Source organism: Maylandia zebra, linkage group LG3 (genome assembly GCF_041146795.1).
Source record: "Maylandia zebra isolate NMK-2024a linkage group LG3, Mzebra_GT3a, whole genome shotgun sequence".
Classification (NCBI taxonomy): domain Eukaryota; kingdom Metazoa; phylum Chordata; class Actinopteri; order Cichliformes; family Cichlidae; genus Maylandia; species Maylandia zebra.
Genome location: NC_135169.1, coordinates 22117520 through 22144968, shown reverse-complemented (window position 1 = coordinate 22144968; position 27449 = coordinate 22117520). Strand labels below are relative to the sequence as shown.

The 27449-nt window shown below is 39.1% G+C and overlaps 2 protein-coding genes and 1 long non-coding RNA gene across 3 annotated transcripts; 2 read left to right on the top strand and 1 right to left on the bottom strand.

Moving 5' to 3' along the window:
• Window positions 1-4658: 4658 nt before the first annotated feature.
• On the bottom strand, window positions 4659-8300 carry LOC101480585 (uncharacterized). Its single transcript, XR_013097066.1, has 3 exons — window positions 8250-8300; window positions 6089-6312; window positions 4659-5770 (listed from the first exon to the last, which is right to left on the bottom strand). It is a non-coding gene; the product is annotated as an uncharacterized LOC101480585 (long non-coding RNA).
• A 12870-nt stretch (window positions 8301-21170) lies between these two features.
• LOC101480298 (programmed cell death 1 ligand 1) lies at window positions 21171-25395 on the top strand. Its single transcript, XM_076882416.1, has 4 exons — window positions 21171-21349; window positions 23068-23123; window positions 23231-23581; window positions 23704-25395. Exons 2-4 carry the CDS (start codon window positions 23075-23077, stop codon window positions 23958-23960), a joined length of 657 nt encoding a protein of 218 aa, XP_076738531.1. The 5' UTR covers window positions 21171-21349; window positions 23068-23074; the 3' UTR covers window positions 23961-25395.
• A 1437-nt stretch (window positions 25396-26832) lies between these two features.
• Window positions 26833-27265, top strand: LOC112431381 (histone H2B 1/2). Its single transcript, XM_024799987.2, has one exon. It carries the CDS (start codon window positions 26848-26850, stop codon window positions 27220-27222), a length of 375 nt encoding a protein of 124 aa, XP_024655755.1. The 5' UTR covers window positions 26833-26847; the 3' UTR covers window positions 27223-27265.
• The last annotated feature ends 184 nt before the right edge of the window (window positions 27266-27449 follow it).

Genomic DNA, 27449 nt, shown 5'->3' with positions numbered 1-27449 from the left:
TCTGCCTGATAGGAGGTCTGTGTCACATTGACTACAAATGATCCTGTTGAGGAGACAGAGAGGGAAAGAGAGGAGCAGACACACTGAGAACTGCAACAAATCTGTTGTTGAGCTTTATTTGGAGTTCATAAAGTGAAGCTGTAAACTAACCAGAGACACATGAGGTGAGGATGATGAGCAGCAGGATCCTGCAGATCATCTTCTCCCTGTGAGAGGAGACAGAGGTGAAGAGTCATCAACACATGAGGTCAAAGGTCAGTCCGTACAGCTAGAAGAAGGAAAATCTACAGTCTGACTTCATTCACTCATTACAGCATCTGATCCTGTTTGTGATCCCCACCACAACTACATGAACTACAACCACTACAAGGGAAGCAACCAGAAGAAAAGCCTGCACTTTGATTTACTCTGAAAATATTTTAGATTTTTCAAATTTTTCAAATTTTCAGACAAATTGAAATGTTTTTAATTTGACACAAGGTGGCGCCATGTGTCAAATGATAAGGAAATTATGAATACTTAATTATGAATACTTATGAATACTTAAACATTTTTTTACTGAACTTCTCCTACGAAAAGTAACATGTGTTAATGTTCATGTAAAGAGCATTAGTCCAGGGAAAAGTGAAGTCTGTAATTTGTAAATTTCACTCTCATATAATTTTCACATCTTCAGCAACATTTCAAATGAAGCAGCGTCTCTGACAGATCACTGACAGTAAAACAGAATGAACAGACTGAAAAAGTGCCATTAACTGCTGTCCTTCCCAAAAAGGTGACCTCATGCCTGACATACATGCTGAAGATGTAACACAATTTTTACATTATTTATCACAAAGTCTAAATTTTTATATTCTAAAATTTACAATTGTCTCCCTGTCTGTTTGTTCGTAGTCCAGTGTCCACTGGTATCATTTTCAAATGTTGTGTGATGGCAGAAACCAAGAACAGCTCAGCTGATTTAATTTTGGTGCAAATCAGGTCAAGGTCACCTCAAATATGTAAATCAATAAAACTTTATATTACCCATAATTTTTCAAGAAACTTTAAAACTTTGTTTTAAAGTTTAGAGTAAAATGTCAGTCATAAATATTTCATCTTCTGGGTATTTAAACTGAGCTATTTCTTATATTTTGTAAACTTTGTAACATATTGTGTTACTTAATTTATTTCAGTCTGTTACTGTTTGTATTTCATAACAGCTGTGTGAGGCAGGCACGAATGGACCCAAAATGCAGAATTCAAAGACACTAAAACTAAACCACAAAAGTAGCTTTTTTTTGCTACAATTAAAGATTACAAAATAAAACTGGGAGACACCAGAAACTAAACAGACTGGAAGAACACACAGAAGTGAGGGAGATGCAGACATTAAATACACACAAGAGCAAACGAGGGAACAGACCTCAGGTGGGAACACAGCAGAGCATGATCTAACTAATGAGACGAGCAAACAAAACACAACATGCTGCACACAAGACAAGTGACTATCAAAGTAAAACAGGAAGTACGCAATATGCACACAGAGACGCAGATGGACTCAGTACAGGTAACAGAGGGAGCGAGACAGGTGATAACACAACATGACCGACTAATTCAAAGGACTAATTAACACGGAGACAAGACTGAGGTCAAAGACAGGTCCTACCACAGGAACTAGACACAAGAGGACAGGCAACGAGAAGAGAAAACCTGAGGCTAGATAAAACAAAAGAGACACCAGGAGACAAACAGATCAAAACTATAATGAAATTCCTCAGGCATTAATAAAGTATTGTGATTATAAAAACAGCAGTAATATGGATGAACCTGCTTTTATCAAAGATGTTTTTAACAAACGTGACATAAAAATAAAGAAGACATAAATAAAGCAGCAGGAAGTAGAAATAGAGTCAAATATATGACAAAGCACATACATGATGCTGTTGTCTCCTCTTCTTTAGTTGATGGTTTGTTTTCTTCAGCCAGCTGTTTCATCAGGCCTCTCTCTCTCTCTCTCCTTTGACGTGACATCGGCAGTTTTTTTGTTTTAATAATAAAATATTTTGGAAGAGTTGATCATTCACGATCAGCTCAGCAGACAAAAACCAACACGTTCTCACTCCCAACTCGTCAAATGTGTGAAGCATGGTCAGGCTCCCTCTGCTCCACTTATCGACGCGCAGGGTACCCCTCTCGCTTCGAGAATTGATGTGCAGGGTCCTCTCATTGAATACTATAGAGCTCCCTAAACGTTACTTATTGACGACAAGAGATTGCCGCGGAAGAGCCTGTTGTCCATATATTTATACATTTCTGAAATCACATTGTAGTGACGTATATAGAATACAATAAATTATATAATGTAAACAACTACCCGAGAAACAGCATATACAGCAGATAAATTAATTATAGGCTATTACTTTTGTATCGTTTATTGCATTTATGGAGGGAGTGATGTATGCTGGGTAATGGCACAGCTAGCGACTGGGTGACTTTATTCACCCGCTTCGGATGACTGATAACAGACTCCAGAATCCACTCTGGCTGGAATCCGGTGGATATGCAGTGTGTACAGGTAAGACCATTTAATATAACAGCTTTAAGATGCATTTGTAGATATTATTACGTGTTTTACCGTCTTTATGGTGCTAGCTAAAAGTTGCGGTGTAAAATTATTGAGAAATTTAAAGCAGGCTTAGGCTACAAAAAGATTTCCCAAGCCTTGAACATCCCACGGAGCACTGTTTAAGCAATTATTCAGAAATGGAAGGAGTATGGTACAACTGTAAACCTACCAAGACAAGGCCGTCCACCTAAACTCACAGGCCGAACAAGGAGAGCGCTGACCAGAAATGCAGCTGAGAGGCCCATGGTGACTCAGGACGAGCTGCAGAGATCTACAGCTCAGGTGGGGGAATCTGTCCATAGGACAACTATTAGTCGTGCACTGCACTTAGTTGGCCTTTATGGAAGAGTGGCAAGAAGAAAGTTGTTAACAGAAAACCAAAAGAAGTCCCGTTTGCAGTTTGCCACAAGCCATGTGGGGGACACAGCAAACATGTGGAAGAAGGTGCTCTGGTCAGATGAGACCAACATGGAACTTTTTGGCTGAAATGCAAAAGACTGTGTGGCAGAAAACTAACACTGCACATCACTCTGAACACACCATCCCCACTGTCAAATATGGTGGTAGCAGCATCATTCTCTGGGGGTGCTTCTCTTCAGCAGGGACAGGGAAGCTGGTCAGAGTTGATGGGAAGATGGATGGAGCCAAATACAGGGCAATCTTGGAAGAAAACCTCTTGGAGTCTGCAAAAGATTTGAGGCGGAGGTTCACCTTCCAGCAGGACAATGACCCTAAACATAAAGCCAGGGCAACAGTGGAATGGTTTAAAACAAAACATATCCATGTGTTAGAATGGCCCAGTCAAAGTCCAGATCTAAATCCAATCGAGAATCTGTGGCAAGATCTGAAAACTGCTGTTCACAGACGCTGTCCATCTAATCTGACTGAGCTGGAGCTGTTTTGCAAAGAAGAAGGCAAGGATTTCAGTCTGTAGATGTGCAAAGCTGGTAGAGACATACCCTAAAAGACTGGCAGCTGTAATTGCAGAAAAAGGTGGTTCTACAAAGTATTGACTCAGGGGGCTGAATAATTATGCACACCCCACTTTGCAGTTATTTATTTGTAAAAAATGTTTGGAATCATGTATGATTTTGGTTCCACTTCTCACGTGTACACCACTTTGTATTGGTCTTTCACGTGGAATTCCACTAAAATTGATTCATGTTTGTGGCTGTAATGTGAAAAAATGTGGGAAAATTCAAGGGGGGCGAATACTTTTGCAAGCCACTGTACGTTTCTCTGGTGTTTCTATTATATCATATATCATAATGTTCTGCATGATATTTGAAAACTTAACACTTGCTAAATTTGATAACATGATACAATCTTGCAAAAGTGGTTAGTTGCATGGAAAAAATTTGCAAGATCACATGAGATTTTACATCTGGGGTTATAAGAGAAAGAAAAGCATATACACACCACATGTATGCTATCACTTTTTATTGTGGTGTAACACATCAAGGACAAAAAGTAAAAAAAATTGTGTATTAAGCCTTGCAATCTTGGCTTTCCTACTATTTTAAAAGATAAGCCTTGACAGCTCAGTGGTGCGGTGGTTGGTGCTGTTGCCTCACAGCAAGAAGTTCCTGAGTTTGATTCCATCACATGGCTGGGTCCTTGTTTTGTGGAGTTTTCATGTTCATGTTTGCATGGGTTCTCTTTGGTCCAACCAAAGTTGGAATAACAGAATTGTATAATGATTAATCACCTGGAAATTCTTTCCATCATGTTTTTTTCAGTGCTCATTCAAATGGTTAGGTTTTATAGCGTATATTTGGAGTCTTTCAATTTAAGAGAAAACTGGGTGAACCAAGTACATAAATATTGCTTCACCCTCTTTTGTCATTCAGAATCTGACATGTTTTTTTATGGTGAGTTTCCAAACTTCAAGTGACATAAATGTGTCCTCGAGTCAACAGAAATAGCCAAATAATGGATTTGTGAATAAATTTAGACTGAATTGACTCTTGAATCTCTCCAACACATTTTTATTTGTATTTGAATAGTATTTGAATATATATGTATGTATGTACTCTCATAGTCTGAGAAATTCTGTAAATCACATGATGAATGAAATTAAGATGCTCCTAATCTATAATGAGAAAAAAATGTTAACAGTTTTATTCATTAAAAACCTGAAAAAATGACAGTTTATAAAATCTATACATGATTAATAAGCTGAAGCTGAACAACCCCAACAACATGATGTCCAGCCTGATGTAAGATAGTATATCCATAAGATGGTTATTCCCTGAAATCATGTTGTCCATTCATTTAACCATTTAGTGTTAATAATGGACCTCAGCCTATGACCCTAAACAGTTAAAGTATGAATTAATAATGTAAATGTAAAACAAGCCTAAAGTTCAAACAGACATATGACACAGGTCTGAAGTATGCATTCTACATGTATGGATTTCTATGATATCAAATATTAATATCAAAGGTACTGATAAAATGTTGTAACACATTCCTACTGCCGCACCACTCTAAATATTCCCAGTCCCAGTAGACTTACAAGAACACCAATGGTGAAACCGACCATAACATTTCCCAGATCGGGCTCTCTTTGCATCTCATCAGTGTAGTATTGTCCTCCATTTCTCTGAACCAGCATGTGTATCTTCCTCTGCAACTCTAAGACCTGAGTGAGATCCCCATCATTGTTATTTAAAACATGATATCCTCCATGACACTGATGAATGATAGAACGGAGAGATGGATTTTCACGGATTATTTCTTCAATGGAGCGCTCCTGAGCTTCCAGAACGTCTCCATGGGTGAACAAGAGCAGAGCGTAACGTGCTAGGTTTTCTCCAAATATCTGCCGAATGGTTCTCATCATTCTTCTATCATCTACTGTGAATCTGTTTGGATTGATCACAACCAAGAACACGTGTGGACCCGGAGCAGCAAATGTGATGCAGTTGGTGATGTGCCTCTTCACCTCATCTTGATCTTGATTGGGATGGAGCAGGCCTGGAGTATCAACTAAAGCCAGTGTTTGTCCATAAAACTCTCCTGTTCTCCTCAGAGTTACTGGTGCCGCTACAGCAGGAAGCCTCATAGTTTCAAAAGCTCTTCTCCTTAAGATGGTGTTTCCTGCTGCACTCTTCCCAACTCTCGTTTTCCCAACAAGCACCATCCTGAGCTCAGCTTCATCTGTTGGAGAACATCACAGAGACATTATTCATGTCTGGTCTCATTAAAAAAAAAATAATTCATAACACTGACACTGTGCCCTCTGATTGTAAATTGGATATTAAGAAGATATAGATTTATCCTTCACCAAGAAGAAAATGTAATATGTCTACACTCCTGTATGCTAGATGTAGTAATAAAAGGTACATTCAGGGAATTAAATATAAGAACAACATTTAAAAAACAAAGTAAAACTGGGTTAGGTTCATATTAAAATCGGATTTATCACAGGGAAATGCGTCTGAACATTAAATGAATATAAAAGATGAAAATACTTACTGGCCATGTCTGTCAACAATGAATAAGTTGAAAAGTCGTTACTTATTTGATGCTGCAGAATAATTCCCTTCCCTTATCAGCTTTTTTGTCTCCTCTTTTTCAACACATCACGGTCAGAAAGACATTACATTTATTTGCTGTTGAAAAAGGTGGTGCAGCAGCTTGACGTAGTTTCTGGTTGAATGTTTACAGCCTGACTGAAAGCAGGAAGTATTCCAGTAGGCCTAGAACACCAGAAATGAATTATTTGTAGAGCTCAAGCTCACAGTGACTCCATCAAAGTGACTTCCTCAAACCAACATAAGCCTCTAAATGATGATCATCTAAACAGTGTTGCCAACTCCTCAGTAAGGAAAATCGCTATTGGTTCGTCCTAAAAGTTGCTAGAAGTCAACAAATGACGCAATCGCCTAAATTGCATAATTGATAATGCAAATTAAATGTATTTTAGCAATTTTTCTTTTTTAATGTCACAATTCCAACCCTGCTTCTTTACCGGCTTGGACCGGCAAAAGTGACCCGAAATAGACACTCTGGTGGAGTTACTTTGTGCGTGTGTTTATAAGTAGTTTTAAACTTTGTTATCTACAAAACAGCATAACAGTAAAAAGAATTGAGTAACAGTCAGTGCGGGAGCAGCGGCTTCGCTCATGCGCGATTTATTTGCAGTTTGGACGCATAGGTGTGAACATCTTCTGCCCTGATAGCAGCTGGGGGAGGACTATCCTCCACCCGTGAGCACTTTGGAACGGGCGAGGTGCCCAAGGCAGCACCGCTGCTTATTGAGAGTAAGAGCGATACGCGCTTTCACGTCTAAAAGTCGTCATAAATAAGTCTCCAGTAACACCAAAAAGAGTCGTCAGATTTGTCGCTAGTCGCTTTTTAGAAAAAACGTCGCTAAGGGGGTCTGAAAACTCGCTACATATAGCGACAAAGTCGCTAAGTTGGCCAAATTGCATCTAAACAGCAGCAAAGATAATTTTAAAGGAATGTTACATTTGGTACTGATTGTGCTCATTCAGTCTTGATTGCAACAATATTTCAGGCGGAGAATATGAATTTGTCCCAGACCAATTTAGCTGACAAGTTATCAGACAAATCGTAAGCAAGGTTTTTGTAGGAGACAAAGATTTTGCTTATTACAGAAATCACTCAAAGATATGTAGGAAATCTTTAGGAAAATCTGTTAAAAGTCTTTAACTCTGTGTGTTTTGTCTTTTCTTTTGGCAAATTAATCAGTTAGACTGTAAAAACCCCTCCTTACATAATCCACAACAAGACAATTACTAAGGTCTGTATTTGCTTACATTTCATTTTTAATTTTTGTATTTTTTATTTTAATTATTAATTATATTTTATTTTTGTATTTTTATCACCTGTATTTTGTATGGATTTTGTAGAACTTGTTTCATTGTGCTTGTGTCTTTCTTGTCCTGATGTTTGCTCCTTCAAACATGTCTGTACGGCCCTGGAATCTAATCTCCTTCTACATGTTACTCTCAGACTTTACAGCAGAACCTCTGACTGATAGGTCTGTGTAACCTTCACTGTATGCACTTTGATTTGCTCTTAAAATATTTTACTTTTTAAAGTGAGCTATGTTAAGAAATAAAGAAAATAAAAAATGTTTATGTTAGATTTATATTTCAGGCCCTTAGCTATAACTTCAGTATTCATCAATATTTTGTATAATTTGTTCATATGTTTTTTAAATGAAGGGAAAAGAAAAAAAATATTCGAATAAAAAGAAAATACACACTAATATAAAGGAGCTGTGGACACAAAAATGCCAGTAAAGACTAGTGTATGTAGTGCTGTTTTATCCTCTTCTTTCACTATGTACCTCTGTTCTTTTACACAGGGTTCATCACTGCGACACTATAGTGAGTGCTATAGGACACTGTGGTTTCATTTATTTAATGGTTCATATTCAAATACCATCTTGACTGTGTCTCGATGGGGATGACGCGCACGGATTATTATTAATAAATGTTGCCCGTTTAGCGTCAAGACCCAAACACTTCGAAGGCTGGCGATTGGTTGGAAGAGGCAGTTACTTTAGTAAGACCCGGTGCGCTGATCTCGGCTTCGGAACCAGTGTTACGAGTGATCCGTGGACGGAACCAGGATGAAAGAATGAACAAAGCTGGATAACACTTACGGCACTGAGACGAACAGCGGCTGCAGGTGTCAAGGTGTTGGAGCTCCTGACATGAGGGAAACGATGTCTGGAGGAGAACAGGTTTGTGGGTGGGATGTAAACCCAGTCCTCGTGGTCACATGACCAATACCTGACAGACTGGTTCTCTGCCAAAAGCTTTTGTTTTTTAATTAGCCAGTTTCACTTTCTTTATCCGTTCACCCATTCAGTTCACTTATATGTTTGCTTTTGTTTTCAAAGATCAGATCATGTTCACTTTGTATTTTGCTTATTTTGTTCTGTGGTGTTTGATTCAATGTCTTAAGATAAGTAAAACAGATTCTTATCAGGTAAAAAAAACACAAACTACAGACTATTAAATAAAAATTTCGTTCTCTGTAGAAATACTTTTGTTTTGTCTTTCCAGATCATAAAAAATAACCAAACATTGCAAACATTTACAAATATCTTCCTTTATTGAATGGTCTTTTCTCATTTACTTCCACCTTGACCAGTGTCTGATCTAGAGGTGAATGTACTGTCTTTATGTATTTTAAACTTGTGTTTCAGAGTTAGCTTTCAGAAGTAGTCTATGGTGTCAAAATTCAGATTTACTATTCACCTTTTTTAGATGAAAACTAATTTGATTATAAACCATTTGTTTTATGCTGTGATAAATAAATATGGACTCATCGTGCCTATAGAGTTAGACAGCATCACATTTTCTGCTCCTGCAGCTCAAATTAAATGAATCAAAAGAAGAAAAAAACTATCAAAAACATTTGCTAATCTAAAAGTACCTACTACTAAATAAGTGATGCCAAACTCACTAAAAAACAGAAACAACAGGATAAATGAAGTGAAACCAAAGTAAACACAGAGACACATTGGCTGATGTAAGCTCGCTCCATTCTTAACAGGAAGCCAGGTGGGATAGTTGAGTTTGTTAATGCAACATAAAGAGTTAAACCACACTTAGCTGAGTATAAAAAATTATGAAACCAGAGAGTGAAGGACAGGTATTTTATTTGGTGGTGAAATCGGATAAAGATTTTAGTTAGTGGACATTATCAAGTGAAACTAAAACCAAACTAGCTGATTATAAACTTACCGTAAGTAATAACAGTGACACTCGAAACTCATTTAACCAGTCCAACAACGTAGGTGTGTCACCCAAAGTCACGAGTATGACTATAGTCAAATTATAGTTGTCCAAAAGAAAAACAAGGCAATGAGCTGCAAAGTGAAACACATTCATGGTAGACATTTGGCAAGCTTTAAATTGGTTTCATTATAGAGAATGAATACAATGAATAAGAAGAAGGAACTTTACATGTAGTTGTTCAGTCTTGTCACTTTGTATATTTCAACTCAGTGGTCGCATTTTCCTATTTTACACCCATTTTGCATTTTTTGTGCAAACACTTAAGGTGAGGCTTGGTTTCAAAAATTGTTTTGTTTTGACTGAGAACACCTTTTACCATTTTTAAATCTGAGTATACTTTGATTACTGAGACAGGTAGCAGTATCTGGTTCAGGAGGAAGTACAATAAGATTCTAGAATCATTTTTTTGTCTAAACTTGATGCTATAGAGGAAAAACTGCACCAAGTTGTTTTAGAGCAACATTTATATATTTGATTTTAAGAGCAAGTCTTGCTTATTTTTAAAATGTCAGAACACACTGAGCATATATTAAAACAGTTATAGTATCATGATCCCTGCGTCTTGAGTTTCACTGTGGGTTTGTGATTCCTTTTGTTATGAGAATAATTTGTGTTTAGATTGTGCTCAAAACTGAGTACACTGAACACAGGACAAGATAAAATAAAACAGGAAACATGAGACACATGCTGAGACACAGGGACTGTGTACGAATAGAAATGAGAACATATGACTGGGGAGAAAGAAAGAGAACATAGAAAACGGACACAGCCAATAAACGAACATAAAGAGAAGGATGACTAGAGGTGACACATGGAACACAATGACCCAGAGAGAGAGAGGCAACTGGGAAACAGATGAATAAACATTAAGACAGAACTTAACATGACTACACATGGAATGTGAAAAAAATGGTAGGCAAGGAAACACAAGCATGGAAAGTACTAAATCAAATGATATAAATTAACCCAGAAGACACAAACACTGGCTCACAGACAAAGGAACATGACACAGAAGAGTTTTTATTGAGCTATTTTAATGAATTCGAAGCGCATATGCCGCTCTCTCTGCTGATCTGAGTAAATGGAACTCACCATCCAGCCTCTTTTTCTCACTTTCTATCTGTGTAACAGGTATTATATGTTGAGATGACTATATATTATTGTTACGGCCCTGAGCCTTGGAAGTGAGAAATGCCTTTTAATTTTTATGCAAATCCAAGTGTGCTAGGACTCGTGGCTGATTGGTTAGATCACAATCAGAATTTTTCACTGGACAGCTGGACAGGTATGTTTATACAAAATTAGATTAGGCCAATTGTCCTATAGGGGAGAGTGAGGTAAGATGAGCCAGTGGGTAAGTTGAACCACCCCTTGTATCTAGGTAACTGTGTACATGTTTTGTCATGTGACCATAAATCCAGGAAGTACTCATCATTTCCATCCTGCTATATTAAAGAGGAGCACATTGGAGAAGGGGTAAGTCTGTATTACACAAAAAAATGTTTTTTGCTTGTCAAAGTAAAATTTCTGCATATCAGGTAAATTGACTGTAATATTAAAACAAACGTATCTGTGTCTAAAATGATATATTATACATGTTGGTGGGTTTCTAAAATATAATATCATCTGAAGAAGTTTTCTAAAGATTAGCCTAAATTGCTAAGCTAGCCCGTTTTTTTCAAAATGGTGGCTATGGGGCAAAGTGAGCCAAAGGCTATGGGGTAAATTGATCCAATGGTTCAACCTACCCCACCATAAGGCACTGAAATTTATTTAAGGCTCTGACTTATTAAATAGTATTTTAGTTCAGTATACTGAACCCTTTTGTTGTATTTGTCATATGTTAACTATTATAGAAAAGATATCATGCCAAGGACCTACAGACGGAAGACCAGCTGGGGCTCAACACCCCTGGAGGAGATTGAAAGGGCAGCGAGTGAAGTCAAGGGAGGAAAGTCCATAAGATCAGTGGCTAAAGAAAGACAAATTGACAGGTCAACCCTCAGGAGATATATTAAAAAGAGGGACACATAGGAGGTCAAATCGGTTGGCTATAGTGGAACAGCTTCAGCAAAGAGAGTCTTCTCTGAGGAGGTGGAGAAGGAGCTAGCAGAGCATATCAAGAAGCTTGCAGAGCAGTTCCAGATTTTTACCAGACCCTGTACATGCATGTGGTTCACGAAGTGACCCCAACCATGCTCGATATGTGTCTCCCACTGATATTCTACCCTTACCCAAAAGTCAGCAGCCCAGGAAACAAACAAATCGAAAGCGTGTGAAGACACGAATCCTGACTGATACACCTGAAAAGCAGGCAATTGAGAGAGAGAGCCCATGAAGAAAGGACAAATAAACTGAAAGGCAAAAAAGAAATAATCCACAAAAAGCAAGGAATGTGGAAGAGGAAACAAACCCAGACAAAAATTGCAGTGGAAAGCAGCTCTGAGGAGAGTGATGTTCCCATCCCATTTGAAGACACTTCTGAGTACACTTCTGACACGCTGAGTTCCAGCGATGAAAGAAGTGAACCAGATGTCTCAGACCTGGTAGTTGGTGACTTTGTCATCGTAAGATTTGCATCCAAATCCAGGAGCCACCATTACATTGGCCTGGTTGACAGCTTTGCAGACAATGAAGTGAGTGCCAGATTTCTCAGAAGAATCCGAGGGATCACTAGCAGTAAGAAACCCACGTTTGTGTTCAAGGAAAATGATGAGGCATCTTTCCCACGCAAGGATGTGCTGAAGAAGCTACCTCAACCTCAACAGGCTGGAGGAACTGCAAGGAGGGAGCAACAGTTCATATTCCCCTGCAACCTTGATCATTGGAATATTGAATAGTTCTTTTGAATAAATGGTTTTGAACTGGTGGTTTGTTTAGAAACCACCAGTTTCCAGGTTTGTTCTCACAGGTTTACAACTGTTAAAATGGTTTGTTTTCACAATATGATCAGTTTTACATTTTAAAAACTACATGGTCAGTTTGCCCCAAGATGGCTCAGTTTACCCACTGACTAGGTTCAATTTACCCCTAATCTGGGGCAAGTTGAGCCAAAGGAGCATTTTTTTTTAATAGGTCATTATTTTGGGCAGCGTCATCAGACATAGATTCTGATCATTACATTTGAAAGGAGACATCCTGAAATAAAGGAATATGTTATCATTCTATTTCTGTGTCATTTTTTCTCACATCCAGGGCAACATGAGTAAAAAGTGGCTCATCTTACCTCACTCTCCCCTACATATTTTTGACCTAGGGGTAGGATTGATTGTGAACTAGAAAGGGAAAATGCTTAGGGGGCTGAGTACGGCTGGGTATCGTCACTGATTTGTAGAATCATTTTGATTCGATACAGGATCCGATTCAATTCGATTGGAATCTGGAAAGTTTTGCCTCAGACAGTCAGAATTATTAGTATATATCCATATTTTTGTATCTATTGAAAGAAAGCTGACACTTGTGAGACTTAATCAGAGATGTAAACAGAGAGATAAGAAACCTGCAGCTGCAGAAGCTAGCGAAAAAAAAAAAAGGTAAACACAGCGCGGACCCGCCGACACATCAAAATCTGATTCTTACGCGTCGGGTCCGCGCTACGTGTTTACATTTGTATGCAGAATCCGTAAACCTGCTCCCATTTACTGTTTTAGCTGTTTGGTGTTTGACGAAATTTTGTGAGGTTTAACCTGAGATGCTGGCGTTTCAGGCAAAATAACGTTTTATTTACAAATCGACTCAAGATTTTAATGAATCAATATCACTTTATTCAATTTAGAATCGATTGTAATCAGAAAATCGATAATCAAAACTCACCCCTAATCATGAACTTGCAAAGTAAAAACATGATCTATGTAAGGTAGCCCTTTTGTTATTTTTATTTAAAAAGAGGATTAGTTTTACTGGTCTGTTTCTTTTCCTAGAAATAATTCCTCCTGCCCTAAGAAAATCCTCTTGCATGGAACAGAAGAGGCTGGAGTGCAGAAACTGCACTGCAAGTTGGTAGATATGCAGTATTCCTGCATATCTACCAGGAATACTGGGTCCTGCAGACTATCACCTAAAAACAATAAACAAAATGATTTTCTAAAATGTGCAGCAATGTAATTTACGTATAGTGTCAAATACTTTTTTTTTAGTCTTTATTAGCTTTAATTCACATGGAAGTGTTTCAAAAGTCATATACTGTAATGATATTTACATTATGAAAAGATGATTTTGGACATTTCAAGTTTTTCACTTCTGCAGATAAAATGAATTGAGCAAAATCAACTCAAAGTATTCCCACACGCCAGAACGTCTCTTCCTCGCTGGCTCCATATCTGTCAGTGGAATGATCACCTCTTCGCTATCTGTCACCATCAACACACTCCACAAATCCCGTGAATGATTCACTTCCTTATATCCATTTGAATCAGGTACCGAAGCAGTTACGTGCGTAATGAAGCTTCGGACGTCGCTGGTCACGTGACTTTTGCCAAACGAAGCAAGCCTCGACGCAGTGCTTCTGAACCAGTGTGTTGTTTTTTTCGACACACGCTCCAGAGCGTCAGCTTCAAGCGGGCCATCACTAGCTAAACCTGTTCGCAGTGTTGCACTTTGTTTGTTAAACCTGGTATAAATCTGAACTTAGTTGTATTAGAGTCTTGTGTTGCTGGCTTGCTATAGGTAACCCTTAGTTTTTATTTTCTGACAATAGCTTACCTTAGTTTACCCTTCGCTTTTACTCTTGACTGTTTTTTTTTTTTTTCTTTATCAATTGGTTGCCCGGTGGTCTGTTGAACAGCCCAGTCGGTTTTCTGTTTAAAGTTTGCAATAAAACCTTTTATTTTACTCAGTTTTCGTGTAGTGGGCTTGTGTATGTTACTCTCCTCCTGTCGCCTAGCAGAGGGGGTCGTAGCATTATTCATAATATATAGGCAGCACAGTGGGGCAGCACTGTTGCCTCACAGCAAGAAGGTCCTGATCAGAGTACCTGATTTCGTGTTTTAGTAGACATAATCACTGCTGCAGATACTGACTCTGGATTTAAGGAAGGAAATGTGAGAAATAACTGACAATGATTCAGACTCTGAATATCCTGACAGCTGCACCTGATCAGAACCTGTTTGTTTAAACATCACGGATCATCGGGCAGTCTATCACTGATTAATGATGATGATGGTGATGACGTCAAAATAATTTGTTTTAAAATGAAACAAACTGTTCACCTCAAGTTCATGTCCTCAGTTTCATTTTTGAGGATTTAAAATTCAAATTCCAAATGTACCTTCTAAAACTAAATAGCTGATGGAACTCTCTACCCCCTGATATAAGAAACATTGCTTTTCTCTCCCAGTTTAAATCTTAACTCAAAACCCATCTGTTCATATTTCCATATTCACTGTGAACCCACTGTTTGTTTATTTTATGTTGTGCTTTTTATTTATTTTTATTGTTCTTTATTTTGTCATTGTCCTATTATGCATTTTATTCTATTGTTAATTGTCTTTAGGTGTCTTGAAAGGTGCTTCTAAATAAAATGTATTATTAAAATTATTAATTATGTTGCTGTATCATCGCCACCACCACTATCATCTTCATCATCATCATCACCATCTTCATCATACACATCACATGAACTGGAGATTTCCAACTGCTGTGTTTGTCTTCATTTCAAAAGAGTATCTCCTCTTGGCAGGGCCACAAAACAACAACAACATTGAATACTACTCAAACCAGAAACAACCAGTGCAAACACATGAACAGTGTGTCACATACCCCAGACCTTGACATAATTTAAAATTAATAAACTCGAGTTTTCAAGTTTAGAGTAAAATACAAATAATTATAAGCTTAGAATAAATTGTGAGTAAAAAAAGATAATTAGATTATTTCCAGAAATTCAGAAGTTTGATAACACATCCAAAGCTTTCAAATTACATGAAAACATTTCCTATTGCTTCTTATAACAAAATTTAACACCACATTGATTTAATATAGCTGAACTGATGACACTGAAAACATTCTGCAGTTTTTTTTTTCACTTGCAGTAGAGAAGAGAAGCAAACTTGTCTTTCTGACACTTAGTGAGATATCTTTAAACTGACACATTGGAATGAACCATGTACATCTACAGGTCGGACAGTTTGGTCGATCTGCTGTGTGCAGCAGGCAGTAACAGCACTTGGTGCCTGCTTACTAGTGATGGGCAAAGTGAGGCTTCGTGAAACACTGAAGCATTTGTGCAGGAATTATATTGAAGTGTCAAAACAATCTGAAACCATCTCCACAGTGACACCTGCTGGCCTCTGGCTATGAATACATCTTGATGACACTTTTCTGTGATACAATGACAAAGACAAGTCCTGCACAACTCCAAACAAAACTACTTTTTATACCAGACTGTCAGTAATCATGATCATCGCATGATTTGGGGAAATTCGCACACAAATAAGAAAAGAAAAACACTGAGACTGTTAAAGACAACAAGCTGTGACTGTAATGATCAGTGTGCCAAAACAAAATTTGCCCCCTCTTCAAATTTGTGTTGCTCACAATAAATCACTTTATGAAAAAATAAATAAATAAAGAGAAAAGACCGCTGTGTTTACTGTAATAACTACACAGGGTTGCAGCTGATTTTGGGCTCAGTTGGATTTGTTTTTTTTACTCCCAGCCTCAAAATTTGGATGTGTTTGGCTGACTTTAAGTTTTCATCAGGTTTGTTCTACACACTGTCAAACTAAGCTAGAAGCTGGCACAGCAAAAGGTTTTATTTTTTTTATTAATTTTAAATATATCTATATATAAACAAAAAAACAATTTGATCAAATGTAATCTTTATAAAAAGTTCAAGCTTCTTGTTTTAATTCTGACCAATGATAACATTTAAATCATCCTCTGCAGAGCGACCTTTGAACTATGAATGGACTTTCTTTAACTTTCCACTGCTGTGGAGTTTGTATCCTGTAAGACTGACATGATGTTTTACTGAGTCTGGAGTTTGGGTCATAGTGAACCTGCTGCCTGTTGTTTATGAGATATTCACACCTGAAGCATCAGTGACAATAAAAAAGGGAAAAGAAAAAACTCATCACAACCTGGATGAACATTTCTTTTGACAGTATAACTGTCCGAAAGTCTCCTTATATTTCAGTCGCATAGTTATAACTGCACTGGTAATGTCTGCCGATAAGTTCCACTTTGTTCTTACTGTTTGCTGCGGTGATGACGTCACATGCTTTTACGACGGTCCTGCCGGGGAGCGGCATGTTTTAGTGCAGGGGAATAGCGATCTCCAGCCGTGTGCGTTCCTGCGCAAATGTGAGTCAAAATCCCTCCAGTTCTACGGGTCCATTTCCACTTATAGCACGGGTTGTACTTGTTGACGATAATTACAGGGGTTTAGGCCAGGAGATTTATCGAGATTGGTAGAAACATGTGACTTACCACCGTAGCCTTTGTTGCGGGTTGGATCTGTGCACCGCAGTTGGGTTATTTAGCCACTAGAGGGCACTGAAGACCATGTAATTGTCGACTTTTCCTAATTTTGGGGCATTAGCTTTTCTGTTGCCTGAGATATGCAGGTATTCTTGTTTCCTGCCTGTTCAAATGGGATTGTGGGACTTTCTTATGTCAGAGCATTCACCTCTGAGCATTATCTGTGTTACAGTTCATTATATTGGTGTGATGTTGGGAAGTGATGATTGTTATATTTACATGTGATAATTGTTTCTCCTTGTTTCTTGTTATTCAGAACCACACGTCTGCCCACACTTGTTAAGTATGCCTACTGCTGTACTGTTGAGCTGCTGTTAACTTCCATTAAAGTATATCCGGACATCACTCTCTGTGCCCCACTCTCTGACTGGAGTTTAAGTCCTGAGGGAGCTATCATCCCAGCATCCCAGAGATAACTCTCTAACAATAACTATTTTCTTTATGGCGGTGCAGTATTAGAGCAGCAGGTTACAGATATGTTGACGTCACCTGATGCTGCAAATGACATTTTCCTTTGAAAGTAGAAAAACTACAAAACAGAGGAACTCTGAGCTAAAAACTCCTTGAGGTTTACTTCCTCCTTGAGTTTTTTTTATTGAGACTTTTAAGGAGTTCACAGCTCAGTGTGCCGCTCTCTCTCTCTCTGCTGATATGAGTGAAAGGAGCTCGCTCACCAGTGTGTGTCTCTCCCTTTCTCTCATTAGATATTAATATATTATTTATATCACATTTATTTAATTGCACTTAAGGGTCCAGTGTTCAAGTGACTGGAGAGTCTAGATTGGTCTAGATAATAATAATAATGAGAGAGAAGATTATTTTCTTAAATAGAAGTAGTATAAGCTGAAATGATTTCTCCTTTATCGCACAAACATGTTGTGGTCATATGTATAAGAATGTTGAATAGATGATGCAGAGAGCTGCATCTGGTGTGACAAAAAAAGACATCAGCTTAGAAGAGTGGATTTGTAGCACTTTTTCTTTGAGAGATTTTTACGTCCTCTTTCTGTGACTTAAATTACTGAACTGCACTCCAGTGTCTACATTTGATCCTCCATGTTCAATTCTGTCACCTACTGTGTGTGAAAAAACAAACAAACAATGAAGGGTTAAAGAAAACACACATACTGTATCACAGTAATATGCTGACTTATGAGTGTTTCAGAGGAGCATCACAGCACCAACAGTTTCACCAAATGTACAAAGTAACATTCAAAGAATCTCACAGAAATGCTGCAGTTTGAACATCAACACTCAGCTACAGTTAGAGCTGAAATGAGCCTGTCTGTCCAGATGGTGGCGCTATAAACTCACTTTTTCCTGCTCTGTCACAGACACGATCTTATATTCAGAACGGATTATCTGCAGCTGCGACAGTAAGTGAGAATGGATGCGGAAGAAGCTGCTTGTTAGAAATGAATGACTGATCAGAAACACACCAGGTTAAACCAAAAGATGAACGGCTTTGAGTCACACCTAGTAAAGAGTCAATTCATCTCAAACTTTTTTTTTAGTCTGGAAAAGAAAAAAAATGTTAATAAATGACCGAATCGAGTTTTAAGCGAAAGACTGAAGCGTGCTTGTGAACAGAGGTTGAGAGGAGAAAACTCAACTGAACGAAAGTGTTAGATTTTCAGCGCTGTCTTCAGTGACTGTGCTGCAGATAACTGCGATGTTCTGCTTTATCATTGCAACAACTGCACCCTCGCCTGTCAACATTTTTTTTTCATGTTGGAGACAAAGCAATTCGTTCTCAATTGCTGTTGATTTCAGGAGACTTTCCAAACTGTTTTGGTTCAAAAGAGCTAAAGGAAAATCATCATCAATGTTGGCATAAAAACTAGATGCTTTTATTGTATGTGCACTGATAATGCTTACTGTCCTGTCATTGTCAACCAGTCAACATACGTAAATAACACATTGTGATCATGCTGAAGACCACAGACAGCATTCCAGGCGTCCGGTGGGATAAAGGAGCTGGAAACATCACCTGATTAAGAAAAAACAGACAACAGACTGAATAAATGAAAGAGGGCTTCTTCATTGCACATTTTTCACCAATCACAGGCCTCCTCTTTCACTCTAGACTTTGACCAATCACCGATCAGGATGAATTGCACTACTGTACTGTGCATTAGTGATGGTAAATTTGATTATTTTTACTGAATCGGGTGTTAATGAGTCACTCACCAAAGTGAATCGGATTTTTGAGTCATTTGATTCACTGAGTCAGTTGACCAGAGAGTGCAAAAATTTTACATTTTCACTCAAACTTAATTTGTTTCCCTTTTCATGTGAATCCCACTGCTAAGATGAATGATTAAAAAAACAACAACTATTTTATAGAGGAAAAAAAGAGCAAAAACATTTCTAAAATTAAGCAACTTCCTATCAAAATTGCTTAATAAACATTTATTTTGTTTATTTGTATTTTATTAGTATTTTCCTTAAGTGTGTCAAATATATATTTTCTCATCTAAATGTCCACTGCGCTGTGAGCCAGGGGGCGGTAATGCGCCTTAACATTGGTTGCCAACCAAGAAGAAGAAGAAGCTGCGAGCCAGGAGGGAGGGGGTGAGTGAGTGAGTGAGTGAGTGATTCGTTCGCTCGCTCTTTGATTCAGCACAGGAGGGAGGGGGTGAGTAGCTCAAATGTTAGCATGTTAGCAGCGCGATGCTACTCTGAACCGAGGAGCTATTTTCTTGATGTGAGCTTCTACTCAGGGTTTTTTCTTCCAGTTCAGAGCAGAAATGCTTTTGTTACGAAACTGGCTGTTGTTCCCCCCCCACAATTTTAATTATAAGCTACATATATTTCTACTAATGGAATTAGTTTGCTAACAGCAACAGGGATGAGTCAGTGAGTCAGTTGGGCTTGTGAATCATGATTCACGAGTCAGTAAAGTGATTCTCGAGTATTGAACGATTCGTTCACGAATCGAACATCACTACTGTGCATCCCCCAGGTGCGTGATTTTCTGTCAGACAGGTTTATCTTAGTGATGGGCAGATGAAGCCCCATGAAGCACTGAAGCTTTTCATCCAATTGGTTCACCCCAACGCGAAGCTTCATGAAGCTTCATTTGCTCTAGCAGGACACCTACTGGACGTAAAAATAATAGCTGGCATGAATTTGAAGAGTGTGGCCTTTTGCACACAGCCTGTAAATGTCAACAACAAAAGGAGTGTGTAAAACATCTATATTGTAGTGATGGCAGTATACTGTGTATATTTATAGTGGCAGTATGGGAAATGATTATTTGGAAATGCTTGAAATGGAAATGATCATTTACTGTGAGGTGAGGTGTGGTTGGGGTGTGGACAGTGGTTGTGCTTTTGTAACGTTGAGGTATGGACAGCTACACACTGAGGCTTTGAGCCTCAGTCCTGCCTGTTCACATTTTATTCTGTAAAAACTAAATTTTCACTGCTTTTATGACCTTTTTAGTGGGGAGAACATAGCTAGGATTTAATGATTTAACAAATCTTTTGAATCCTTTGTCCTCCACAATGCTAAATGGCTGGGAGTCCTCAATCACCATGCTGACCAGGTCTTCATCTATTTGAGATTGTTCTCCTGAGGAAAGACAATAAAGATAAAGCACAAATATAAATATCACACACGTAACTTATTACAGTTGTATAATATTGTTATATCATTTAGTAACATTACTGCATCCTATATTATCATGGCATTTGATGGCTCACCTGGTCTTGCTCCACAATCGGTATCCCCCTTATTCTCATGCAAAGCTCTGTAGTGCCTAAGCATGGATGAGGTGTTGTTGTTATATCCCAGCTCCCTGGCACAGAGCAAACACTTCACCTTGTACAAAAGTCAAGACAGCTCAACATAAATTGTATTGCACCATCAGTATTATGAAAATACATCTTCTGTAGAAATTTACATACCTTGTTGGGATGAATAAGATCAAAATGTTCCCACACAGGGGAGGACATCCTCCTCTTCTTAGCTGGCTCCATTCTCTCCTGACTTTCCTCACTCTCATAAACCTCCAAACTGTCTCCAAACTCTCACTAACCGCAACTCTCCATCAAACACCCACATTTTGAATGAAGTCTGAGGGGTTTATATCGCTGTCATATCTCGCGGCAAAGTTCGAACCACTTCATGAACCAGTCACGTGGTACAGCCGGGCAGCGAGGCTTCGGACGTCATCATTTTCAGCTCCTCCCATAAATGAAGCAAGCCTCGATACGCGCTTCGCGGAAACGCCCCCTCCATTACTCGACACACGCTCCGAAGCCTCGATACAGAACGTCCCATCACTAGTTTATCTCCTTGTTCCACTTTTCCCTCTTTCTATCGCTCTCTCTTTCTGCGTCTGTTGTATAAGGACACGCGGGGTTCATTTCCTCATTGATTGCTCCTTCAGCATTTCTGATCGTGGGAATCGGGCGTCAGTGCATTTTTGGGATGAACCAAGCGGTTTTGATCCGACTCTACAAAGTCACAGGTGTGCTTGCCATCCTTTATCCACTTAATTTGTTTAGTAAGTGTTTTAGTGGCTTGTTTGCGGCACTGTTTGCAGACTGCCCGATTCCTTATTTCCAGCTGTTGTGCAGAGGGCAGTTGTATTCCTTCAGGTGGATATAGCTTTCTTTCAATTCTGGGCTAAGCAGCATTTGCGCCATTTTGCCACCAACGGCAAATTACAAAACTAGGAGCTAAAGCTATTTTGTTATTTCTATGACTAGATGGCTGCCATGCAGAACTTCCATTCAGCGGTGAATGTTCAAGTGTATCGGCCCAGCCAGTGGAGGAAAACTGCTGCCTCCGTTTTTGCTCGTCCTTTGAGGATTTGCTCCAGTTGCCACAGAGTGCCGTATGGGCATCTTGTTTTGGAGTGTTTGCTCTATGATAAGTTGTTATAAGGACCATCACCGGCGCATTCACCCGTGCAGTGTATGCATTATGGTTTTATCGTGTCCTTTTAATCTTCTCATGATCCTCAGCCACTGAAGTCCAGCTCAGTATTTCTGTTTACCTAATTTATGGCACTACTACAGCAGGGGCGGAACTAAAGACATCCGATGAAGTGGCAAAGTCAAAGCCATTTCTTTACAAATATGCAGGCTTTATATTTTCTAATATGAATTATTTATAGTTAAAATACAACTAATGCACTAAGTATACACATGTTTTATATAAATATAGTTTATAACTTATTTTGTTAATGGACACATAATTAAACTTTTCAATTACAGAAAACATGTGAATGGCCCTGCAGCATTTAGGAATGTAAAGATAAGCTGGTGGACTTGTTGGGCTTAAAATGGTTAACACTATGAAATGTATTCAGTTTTAGAATTTATATTTAATATAATCTGCGGTTAGCTTCGAAGTGTAAATGCTAGCATATGTTAAACAACTCTTCACCTTTCATCATAACCCCCCTCCCCTCACTGAACTGCTGTTCTCTCAGCTCAGCTCAGTCATGTGTTTGTTAGAGTGTGCAGAATGTGAGTGGGAAGACGAGCAGACACCAGCTGCTGTACTTTATCTCCTCCTTTTCTTCTCTCTCTCTTTAACCCATCGATCATCATTTTTTACAAAGCTAACCACGTGATGATGTGACTTCTAATTTCACTGTAATGTAAGAACTCACACAGGCACATTTTATGAATTACACTCTCAGGGGTGGACAACTCCAGGCCTCATGTTTTAGATGTGTACTTGATCCAACCCATCTGATTTAAATGGCTAAATGACCTCCTCCACATGTCCTGAACTTCTCCAGAGGCCTAACGAACTAATCATGTGATTTAGGTGTGTTGACCCAGAGTGAGATCTAAAACCTGCAGGACGCCGGCCTCCAAAGCCTGGAGTTGCCCACCCCTGCATCCCCAATAAACGGCTTACTCAGCAGAGAAGCAGCATAAAAAAAAAACTTAGAGCCCAGAACTAATCATGAAACTTAACCCAAGTTAATGTCCAACTTTGGAATCTGTCCAGTCTGACTTATAAATATAGAAATCAGATCAAACCAAGAGAAGTCAAATGATTTTGTTTTAATCCGCTTTTATTTGTTCACTCAGCGCACACATTTATTTATAACATGAACACATAAAAATCTACTTTTTTCTCCTGGTGGACAAACTCTGTAACTGCATCACTGCTTCTGACCTTTGACCTCATGTGTTGATGACTCTTCACCTCTGTCTCCTCTTACAGGGAGAAGATGATCTGCAGGATCCTGCTGCTCATCATCCTCACCTCATGTGTCTCTGGTTAGTTTACAGCTTCACTTTATGAACTCCAAATAAAGCTCAACAACAGATTTGTTCCAGTTCTCAGTGTGTCTGCTCCTCTCTTTCCCTCTCTGTCTCCTCAACAGGATCATTTGTAGTCAATGTGACACAGACCTCCTATCAGGCAGAGGAGAACCACAACATCACACTGGAGTGGACGTTCACCACCAAACCTGACAGCTTCATCACTTCACTGAAGATCCGCTGCAGTCGTCCAGAACTCTCAGTCCTGTATCAGGTTCATGAAGGTGTTGAGGTGTCAGAGTCTCAGGATGCAAAGTTTTCAGGACGAGTCCAGAGTGACAAAGACGCCCTCAGAGAAGGACGAATCAGACTTCAACTGTCCGGACTCAGGACTGATGACTCGGGTCTGTACAGATGTGAAGTGAAGACAAATAGTGGCAGCAGCTTTCAAGATTGTAAACTCAGCGTCACTGGTAAGTTGATTGAGTAGAACTTTAAAAATGAGTGTCATATTTTAGTTGAACTTTAGGATAATAAACTTTGATGAATTGATTGAACTTTCAGGATAAAATAATATTTTCTGTCCTTCCAGCAGCTGCTGATGAGCCCAAACATCAAACTCCAACAATGAACCCACAGACAGAGAGTCGAGGAAGGATCGGCCTCTATGCTGCACTCATACTGACAGCAGCTGCTGCAGCTCTGCTCATCACACTGAGTTTAAAAGCAGAGAAAAGAAAATGTAAACATGTAAACAGTCACAGTCTGAGTAGTGTGGTCACCTCGACTTCTTCTTCTTCTGAGTCTCTTCCTGCTTCTTCATCAGAAGCTCCACCCATTAGCTTAATCTGACTGAGGACCTCACCTCCCTGAACTCTTAGAAGCTTACGTTAAAATGGAAGAAAACATTTCCCAAACTGTTAAAATTATTCAATAAGTCATCCAAAGCTTTCAGATTAAATTCATACATTTCCGGTTCCCTCTTATAGCATTCATATAGCAGAACTGATGACACTGGCAACATCCTGCAGGGTGTTGTTCAGTTTGCAGTATTGAACTTTTGTACCTTAACAGTATGGACTCGACTCAGGGAGAGGAATTGGGCAATGCAGTTTGATCGGTGGTCTGAGCCTGATGACTTTGTAGCCACTGCTGTTTCTCTGGCCTACGTTTAATCTGTGGGCTGTTGCTTTGCCTCGTTGTGTCCTCGTTGCTTTTTGACTTGTTTTCTTGTTTGATCCATCTGCAGAACTTAAAAGTATTTTTTTTAATTTAATAAAGTATTCAGAATAAAAATTGTTAGTCTTATTCAGAGGAAGGCCTAAAGAGGAGGTGATTAGGGGCCCCTGGTGGTGGGTATTTATGTGTGCTGTGATTATTTATGAACTATGGTGTGTGCTTGGGACATCATCATTAGTTCCTTGCTCTTTTCCTCATTATTCCTGAGCACCTCATCCTGCCACACAGTCATAGTGGAGAACTTTCAAAGGGTTTATCCGTTAGTCCCTAATACTTCATTTGTAACTGGATCTGAATTTTCGCTGTTATATTATCAATTTACATTTTAACTAGTTAGGAATGAAGATGTGTCATTACAATGATACTCATTGTAGATTTCATTAGTGTCACAACAGTTAGGACCACATGGTTACAGGGTCATGTACTGCTGTTTTCAGTGTGAGTCACCTGTTAGTTAAAAAGTTACTGTTCAACTCCAGCTTTTAGGCAACAGTCAGTGAATAGATTGTTTATAAAAGGTTTATACACATATTCAATGACAGAAATGCAACATTTTAATAGACACGTTTAAAACACAAAACTGTAAATCGCCCTTTGATCAAAACAATAAAATCAGTCTCACATACTTCGAGTTGAGTTTTGGAGCTGATTCTATTTCTTGTTTTATACTTAGGTTATTCAACATTGTTGACTCACGTGAGAAAAATTCAGCTTTCTGTGTGATTTATTGCCTCATAATTTAAGACAGCTGAAAGCCAGAGCCAAGAGTTCTGCAAAATAGTGTTGGGTTCAGTCTGACTGAAATTATCCATTTACAGATAAGTGTTTAAAAACCTCTTCATACATCCATGAATGCATCCTTCACCGTTGTGTCCTGATATGTCTGGGTAGATAAGAAAGCTGCTGTATTGTTGTTATATCAGTTTCTCGTTGGTTCATGCTGCATTCCTTCTAAATTGTTTTTTACTACCTGTTCAACAGGTAGTAAAGCGAGAAGTGCTTTTGATTTAAGAGAAGCACTTTCACGATGTAAACAAATTTCTTTGAGTTTCTTCCTCATTCACAAGCAGATAAAAGAACTCCAAGAACTTACACAGTTTTCTCCATTGCTGACACAAGCAGCTGTCCATCCATCCATCCACTCTCCTCTGCTTATATCGTAGGGTAAGGCCTGTAAAACTGCTCACTCATTCACTCTTAAACTGGAACAAATCTGTTGTTGAGCTTTGGAGTTCATAAAGTGAAGCTGTAAACTAACCAGAGACACATGAGGTGAGGATGATGAGCAGCAGGATCCTGCAGATCATCTTCTCCTTGTGAGAGGAGACAGAGGTGAAGAGTCATCAACACATGAGGTCAAAGGTCAGTCAGTACAGCTAGAAGAAGGACAATCTACAGTCTGACTTCATTCACTCATTAAAATATCTAAAGACAAAATGAAAGACTGCAGAAATATCAAAGCAAAGTTGTATCCAGACAAACAATAGCATCATTATATTTAAGAATAATTAGACTATTAATGTGTGTTTAAGACACTGATATGTTTTACAGTTTACAGTTCAAGAGTATTAATGCAGGAATCCACTAAGTGGAGTCAAAAATAAACTATTTAGTGCTGCTGGCTGTTTTTCACTGACATTCTGCAGCCATGAAGTAACAGTGTACTGTCACGTACCAACTGGCTATGCTCAGCTTTTTAAAGCTCTTCCTTAGTGTGATTGTCATCTTAAACAACCTGCTCATCGACATGCCTGAGGCGTTTATGATTCATACTGGTTGTACTCGTCCCAATAGCCCCTTGGGATATTCCAACAATCAAAGGCATGTGCTGCCTTTGATTTCCTTTCTTCTCTTAAAGAATTTACAACACTTTTTTAATGCAGTTGTTATTAAAATAACTGAGAATAGATTTCACATTTATGAATGTATTTTTAACTGATATCATTAATAAAGGCCAGAGGTTCCCTACATCTTTTAAAAGACAAAGTCATTTTGTGCAAGAGTTTCCAGCAGGTCAACAGATTGCGCTGTTGACCTGCTGGAAAGCAGTGTAAGCAGTGTAAACTTGTGGAAACAGAAAGGAACTACATCGATATCTATTTTAATAATGGAAATCAACGGCTAAAAAAAACATATGAACACCAGATAATAAAAAAGTGAATGGTTCAGTGTCATGTGTGCAGTAGTGAGACATTGAACTTAACTAAAACTATGCAGATACAAAGCGATGTGCTTAGTTGGAAATACATTTACTGCTCATTTAGAACAAATGACTGTCTCAGCAAACGAGGACACAATCACACAGCCCACTGTCTTTGTTAGATGCGCGCCTGTTTCAGCACAGTTCACAAACTCCCTCCAACACAACGTCCGGCCCACTGTGCGGCTCCACCAATGAGATCCGAGGGCCCGCGCAGTGGTATTAGCATACAGCCTGTATAAAAAGCGCTGCTCTCAGCCACGGAGCTCATTCGTTGCTGTAGAGTATCGAGGAGAGAAAATGCCTGAACCCGCCAAGTCGGCGCCCAAGAAGGGCTCCAAGAAAGCCGTGACCAAGACCGCCGGCAAGGGCGGCAAGAAGAAGAGAAAGACCAGGAAGGAGAGCTACGCCATCTACGTGTACAAGGTGCTGAAGCAGGTCCACCCCGACACCGGGATCTCCTCAAAGGCCATGAGCATCATGAACTCGTTTGTCAACGACATCTTCGAGCGCATCGCAGCCGAGGCATCTCGCCTGGCCCATTACAACAAACGCTCCACCATCACCTCCAGGGAGATCCAGACCGCAGTGCGCCTGCTCCTCCCCGGTGAGCTGGCCAAGCACGCAGTGTCTGAGGGCACCAAGGCTGTGACAAAGTACACGAGCTCCAAATAAACTGGCATCAGACGCCAACACAACGGCTCTTTTCAGAGCCACACACTTTAAACTGACGAGCATACGTCCTATTATTCAACGTACAATTACTTTGTTGCCAACTACTGCACTTGAATCGCAGATGTTCGCCTGTGTCACTGCGTTGTCTCAATCCGCTGCAGTGACAGAGATGACCGAAATGGATTCCCGATTTTTTTTTTTTTTTTTTTTTTTTTTTTTTAAATTGT

Excerpts from the sequence above, each read along its gene's own strand:
- LOC112431381 (XM_024799987.2), top strand. The coding sequence starts at position 26,848 with ATGCCTGAACCCGCCAAGTCGGCGCCCAAGAAGGGCTCCAAGAAAGCC.
- LOC101480298 (XM_076882416.1), top strand. The coding sequence starts at position 23,075 with ATGATCTGCAGGATCCTGCTGCTCATCATCCTCACCTCATGTGTCTCT. Across the intron at positions 23,124-23,230 it reads CCTCACCTCATGTGTCTCTG|GATCATTTGTAGTCAATGTG; the intron begins GTTAGTTTACAG and ends TCTCCTCAACAG. Across the intron at positions 23,582-23,703 it reads TTGTAAACTCAGCGTCACTG|CTGCTGATGAGCCCAAACAT; the intron begins GTAAGTTGATTG and ends TCCTTCCAGCAG.